Source organism: Triturus cristatus, chromosome 1_1 (genome assembly GCF_964204655.1).
Source record: "Triturus cristatus chromosome 1_1, aTriCri1.1, whole genome shotgun sequence".
Taxonomy (NCBI): Eukaryota; Metazoa; Chordata; class Amphibia; order Caudata; family Salamandridae; genus Triturus; species Triturus cristatus.
In genome coordinates, this window is record NC_140579.1 from 1,292,923,657 (window position 1) to 1,292,930,257 (window position 6,601).

A 6,601-nucleotide genomic window follows, 5' to 3' on the forward strand; every position below is an offset into this window, starting at 1 on the left:
GCCTCCCGATTCCTGCAAGCAAACCCCCGATTCCTCAGGGTTTCAGCTGACAGGGCTTGGTATTGTGTAACGTGGTAATTCTTCCAGCAATAGTCAGAGTGTCGATGCAGGGTCTCTCTAGAAGGGGTGACAAACCAACAAAGCCTCGTTAACAAGCGAACGGTCTTTTAAAGACCTGTGAAGTACTCGGGTGCGGCTGTGTGTGAGCCCGGGAAGCTTTTTCAGCCCGGGCTGCCACACACGAAAGGGGGGGGGGAGGTTGTATGCACTGCCAGCAACCTGCCAGGCCAGTGCACAACACTTGCATCACCCTCTCTCTGCCTGCCATTGCGCTCCATGCTTCTGAAAGGTAAGAAAAAAAACGTGCATTTGCGTGTCAAATTTCCAATCCTGCAGCAGCACACTTCCAAAGCCCCTACATGTCAGTAACCCGATTAAAGGCCCCATTCTCCCGATTTTTTTTTTTTTTAATCTCCCACTTTGCTCTTCTGAAATGTTGGCATTGTAGTGTTGCGCTCTAGTTCTCGCGGGCTACGTTGTGACGTAGCGCGCGAGGACGAACGTGAATGAGCGATTGCACGTGTGGGGAAAAAGACCGCGGAGACGCGATATGCCCGGCACTCTCCCGTAGTGTAAAATAAAGTGAATTGCCTCTTATACAAGATACCTGGTGTTGTTGGCATTTATTCTGGAAGTGTGTAGCAACATTACGACGAAGGTGGGATGCTTGGACAAAACACGTGGTGAGGAAGCCCAACAGAACCCAGCCACCACACCAGAAAGTACTGGCCAGTCTGGAAGCCATCACCGAGGACCACAGGAAGAAAGGCTACCACCACGGCGTACAAAACAGCGGGAGAGCGTGGCAGAGGCGGTAAGAAGGGACAGACGCCAACCCCAAGGCGAAGTACCAGAAGCTGGGACAGAGAGTAAGAGAAGAACGGAGAAATCCAAAGAGGCCCTGGCGGTGGCAGCAGTACGCGGAGACAGGGGAGCAGGAGAAGTCCGACAGGATCAGGCGCAAAGTGAGAGCGCGAACGCGCCAGGCAGTCCGAGAGGCCCAGGGGCGGAACCAGAAAGACGCGCCACGATGAGCACGCAGGCATCTTCACTAACTACGCCAATCCCGTTTCTGTCAAGGCCTGGAGAACCTCAAATGAAGTGGGAGGATTGGAGAGAGTACTTCAAGAACTACATTGAAGCCCTAGAAGACGAAAATGGTGTGGCTTTCCCCAGTGCGAGGAAGAGAAGGATTCTCCTGCACAACTTAGGCCCGGAAGGCATAAGGGTCTTTCAGAACCTGGTGCCCACACCCAGACCGAATGCATATGGACGACGTATTCAGGCACGCTATAGAAGATCTCGACAACCACTACCGTCCTGCGGTGTGTGTCTCCATTGACCGGTACAATTTCCAGCAGAGGAAACAAGAAACCGGCGAATCCATAGATGATTATGTAGCAGCGTTGAGAAAGTTGGCGGTGACATGCAAGTATGGAGCCCTGCATGACGAATTCATAAAAGATCAAATAGTCATGCACACCATCAACAAAACAGTGCAGGACAAGTTGTGGACAAACGGTGAAGCATCGCTTAAAGAAGTAATTGCCATGGTAAAAAAGGCGGAATTGTCGAAAAGGTGTGCTGACGCGGCAAAAAGGGAGACCCTCCAGAAGACCATGGTGAACAAGGTGGACGACGCTGAACCCCAGGGAAGGAGTAAAGCCATGTCGTCTGAAGGGAAAGGACAAAATAAGTGGAAAGGGAAACCGGGACAACCGTGGAAGCAGAATAGAGACAACAATACCACGTGCTACAGGTGCGAAAGTCAAGCGCATACAGCCCAAGACAAACGGTGCCCAGCGTTCAGAGCGAAATGTATGTTCTGCGGTATAATGGGTCACTACGAAAAGGTTTGTCGCCGGAAAACAAAGTGACCCATGGTGAAGTACGTTATGCAGGATCAACAGGAGGAAGAAGAAGAACAAGATGAGGAAGACGGTGTACTATGCGTGGAGGTGCAAGTGCTAGGCATCAAGTGCAAGCGCTCCCGCAAACCGCAATGTGACATGGTGATAGGAGGAGTGAGAATCAAGATTGTAGTAGACTCGGGATCTCCATACACCATCGTCCAAAGAGCAGTGTGGAAGGAAGAATTCGAGCCCAGTTTGGGATCAAGGTTAGAACCACCGGATATACGACCAGTATCGTACACAGGCGAACCCATTCCCATGGTGGGATACAGGAAGTTGAACTTTGAATTTAGAGGAAGAAGCGCGGAGTGCAAATTATACGTAGCAGAAAAGGGCCCATCCGTCTTAGGATAGATGGATCAAGGTGACCTAGGGATCAAGTTAGACCCCGGAGGGGACACGCAAGTGCTTATGACAGCTCCAGGGAGCTGGCTGGAACTGGAAGAGGTGAAAAGCAAATTCCCGAAAGTATTTTGCGGGAAAGTTGGAAAACTGGAGAAATTCACACACAAGATTGTAGTCAAAGAGAATTCCAAGCCTGTATCCCACAAGGTCCGGAACGTGCCTCTAGCCATAAAAGAAGCAGTACAACTGGAACTACGCAGATTAGAAGAGAATGGAATTATCGAGCCCATAGACAGCTCGGAATGGCTAGCCCCCTTGGTGGTGGCAATGAAACCGAATGGCAAAGTCCGCCTATGTGTAGACCTTCGAGAACTGAACAAGTGCCTAATTGTGGAAAAATTCCCATTGCCGCGCATTGAAGAAATGTTGTCCAAGACGAAGGGGGTAAAGTGGTTCTCCACCATTGACCTTACATCTGCCTATCATCAGATAGATCTACATCCGACAAGCCGGAAACTGACATCCTTTATAACACCCTTCGGATGCTATCAATTCCGCAGAATGCCTTTTGGTCTTGCTTCAGCAGCGGCGGTATTCCAGAAATTGATGCATCGTCTCTTCAAGGACATCGAGGGTATTCAGTACTTCCAGGATGACATACTGGTGATGGGGACAGACAGGAAGGATCACAATAAGAAGCTACATAAAGTACTTCGAGTGCTAGAAAACAACGGCCTGACCGCAGAATGGGAAAAGTGCCGACTAGGAATGACGTCCGTCACCTACTTGGGACATGAAATAGGAGGACAGGGCATCACGCCTAAACGCGCAAATGTGAAAGCGATTTGCAATGCTATGGCTCCATCCAACAAAGAAGAGGTGAGATCCTTCCTAGGGATGGCAGAATATTATAGCAAATTTGTGCAACACTTTGCCACCAAGACACACCACCTGCGACAGTCCATAAGGGACAAAACAGCGTTCAAGTGGACAGAGGAAACACAAAAGGAATTTGAGGCCTTGAAGAATGACATTAGCCAAGCCGTACCACTGCAGAGATATGACCCGCTTGGACAGTCGATATCGACGGCGGATGCCAGTGAGAAAGGATTGGGAGCAGTCCTCATGCAGGAGAGGAGAGAAGGAACGATGGAGACCCTCAGTTTCGCATCAAGATCGTTATCACCCACAGAACAGAAATATAGTGTAATCGAGAAGGAGATGCTAGCGGTGGTGTGGGCCATGGGGAAGTTCCGCCAACTCCTATGGGGCACGAGGTTTAAACTCAAAACAGACCACAAGCCGTTAGTCAAAGTGCTCACCTCGAGCGGGCATGCGAGTGCCACGCATCGCTAAGATGACACTGAAATTACTAGAGTACAGGTATGATGTAGAGTACATACCGGGGACACGAAACAAAGTAGCAGATTACCTCAGTAGAGCGGCAGCTATGGAAGGAGCTCCCAACCCATCAACAGAAGAGGAAGAGATGGTAGCGGTGATGGAAGATCCAGAAAGAGTGATAAGTAATCAGGAGTGGACCCAAGCGTACGAAGAAGATAGGGAGATTAGTGAGGTCAAAGAGTGCATAATACATGGATGGCCTGAGAAAAGACGGTTGCGGGAAGCGCTCAGGAAATTCTATGAAGTCAGAGAGGAGCTGTCAGTGGGGGACAAAGGGATATTCCTGTACAGAGGTGATAAAGTTATTCCCCCGGCAGCGTTAGTTCCTCGTCTGGTCACGCTATTGCACGAAGGACATCTAGGAATAGTGAAAACCAAGATGAGAGCGAAGCACATGTACTGGTGGCCAGGAATGGACGTCCAGCTGGAAAGACACGTAAGAGAATGCGATCAATGCCAAAGAGCGGACAAAACGCTGAATGCCTAAAGACCGGCCATGGGAAAATTCGCACTACCGAGTGACCCATGGGAAGAAGTGTCAGTGGACATTCTGGGACCTGTGCTTGACACCCAAGGAACGCCCAAATACCTGTGTGTCCTCGTCGACAAGTACTCGAAATGGCCGGAGATACACGTCCAAGAAGTAATGGATGCGGAGACAGTGATTAAGTTCCTAACGTCAGTTTTCCTCAGGGAAGGTATCCCGAGAAACATCCTGAGTGACAATGGACTGCAATTCACCTCTTAAAAGTGGTACAAGTATGCAGAGAGGAACGGAATCAAAATACAACACACCTCCGTGCATCATCAATCGAGTAATGGACAGGTGGAGCGATTCAATAGTCATAATGGGGTCCATCCAAGCAGCCATCATGATGGGCAAAGATTGGGAGAAAGAGGTACAGAATATGATATGGGCATACCGTATCACCCCCACCGGCACGGGGTATAGCCCTTTCCAAATCTTGAGAGGAAGACATCCCTTCACCAAAGACAACATAACATGGAGAGAAAAGACTATCACTAGCAAATGGTCCCCTGCGGTGGTACAGCACAATCTAGAGAAGGCCCAGAGAATATATACGGAGTACTACAATCAGAGGAGAAACGTGAAGGCAACAACCCTGGAGAGAGGGGAATGGGTGAGAGTCAGATTAGCTTTAAGGAAAAGGAAAGGAGACAGCAAATACAGCCCACCTCTACAAGTGAAAGAAGTGTACGATAGAGCAGCATTGCTCAGTGATGGGAACGTGTGGTCCCAAGACCGCATGTCTAAATGTAACAAGATCCTACGATGGCCCCCAGAGGAGAACGAGAGGACACAACAAGACCTAAAGCCAAGAGAAAATGAAGGAAGTAACCCGGCCGAAGAAAGGGACATGAGGACAGGAGGAAACTGTGAGGAGTCAGGAGATCAAGTAACGCCTGAGATGGAGGAACAGCTTGGAGAGGAGAGTGTGACCCCGAGGAGAGAAGAACCGGGTACACCGAGAGACAAGGTGGGGAGCCCCGCAGAGGACGGTACCAACAAAGCTTTCTCCACTCCGGTAAGGCGCACTAGAGAAGGCAGAGTGGTGGTAAGACCAAACCACTTCCGAGACTTTGAACTAGGGGGGAGCTAAGCTACCAGAGGGACTGTGTGGACTACAAATTCTTTGTTTAATAAAAAGAGGGAGATATGTAGTGTTGCGCTCTAGTTCTCGCGGGCTACGTTGTGACGTAGCGCGCGAGGACGAACGTGAATGAGCGATTGCGCATGTGGGGAAAAAGACCACGGAGACGCGATATGCCCGGCGCTCTCCCGTAGTGTGAAATAAAGTGAATTGCCTCTCATACAAGATACCTGGTGTTGGTGGCATTTATTCTGGAAGTGTGTAGCAACATTACAGGCATGTATGTAAAGGTTTTAGCCTATTGTTTCACAATAGTGTCTAGCTTGTGGAGTGTTACCCTCCCCATACGTCCTTGATTTTGGAGGCGTTAGACCGTCCCCCTTTTTGGGACAAGATCCCCGCTTTTACAGTGATAGAATCTGGATTCGGGGATGTCAGTCCCTAATTTTGCAAGATCATGTTTTGGGAATTCAGCACCTGACTGAAGTTTAACGCATCGATGGCCTTCTGAGTCAGTCACTAGATTTTGGGGGTTAGATTGGAAACCGTTTCGAAGGTTGCAATAGTGGGGTGTGAGAGTCATTGAACTCTGGTTTTGGGTGGTTTCGCCCTCTGAATTTGGAAGCTTAGGGTGGTCTTTCCTTAAATGGTGTCAGAGCTGGCTTCAGGGGTTCGTTATCACTCTGATTTGGACTGCCCCCCACCCCCCACCTCCAACATCCAAAAAGTCAGCATTCTGCGCATGCGCGGCCGGAGCTCGCGCTGTACACACTGGAAATATGTCGTGGCTGAGCTGTAGCGCTCTTCCAGCTGCAGAAGGTTCCGCAGGACCCGTTCGTCCCGCAGCAGCCGGGGGTCAGGGACAGCGCGGGGAGCCCGGGCGACACTTTCTACACACCATAACTCCATAGTGGCCCGCCCGGAACACTGACCGCTACACTTTTAGTCATCGTTTATATAGAGCCCGCGCGCTTGAAAACGTCAGCACGCAGCACAACGAGGAGCCAAGCCAGAACTTATCGACCAATCATCGCGCTGATTGTGAAGGAGAGTGGCGGAAAAGAGTCCTTTTAGCCGGGTATCATTGCTTAGCCACCAATGTTGATTGAGAATATTTTAGTCAGGAATTTTGTTTTGCTATATATGAGTGAACACTAGGCAATGCTTGATTAGTATGTAGTAACCAACTCAGAACAACCTAGAGATTTATGGTTATATATTGGCTACATCGGTAGCAGAGGTAGGAAGACCATCTCTGCCAACAGC

At 49.7% G+C, this 6,601-nt stretch overlaps 1 protein-coding gene across 1 annotated transcript in view; it reads right to left on the reverse strand.

Annotated features, from left to right (window-relative positions):
• The window catches only part of LOC146871985 (uncharacterized), a 167,570-nt gene extending 161,326 nt beyond the window's left edge, over positions 1–6,244 (reverse strand). The window contains exon 1 of the mRNA XM_085652901.1: positions 6,047–6,244. Coding sequence (XP_085509027.1) covers positions 6,047–6,244 — 198 coding nt within the window. The remainder of the gene's footprint in view (positions 1–6,046) is intronic.
• Positions 6,245–6,601: the final 357 nt, after the last annotated feature.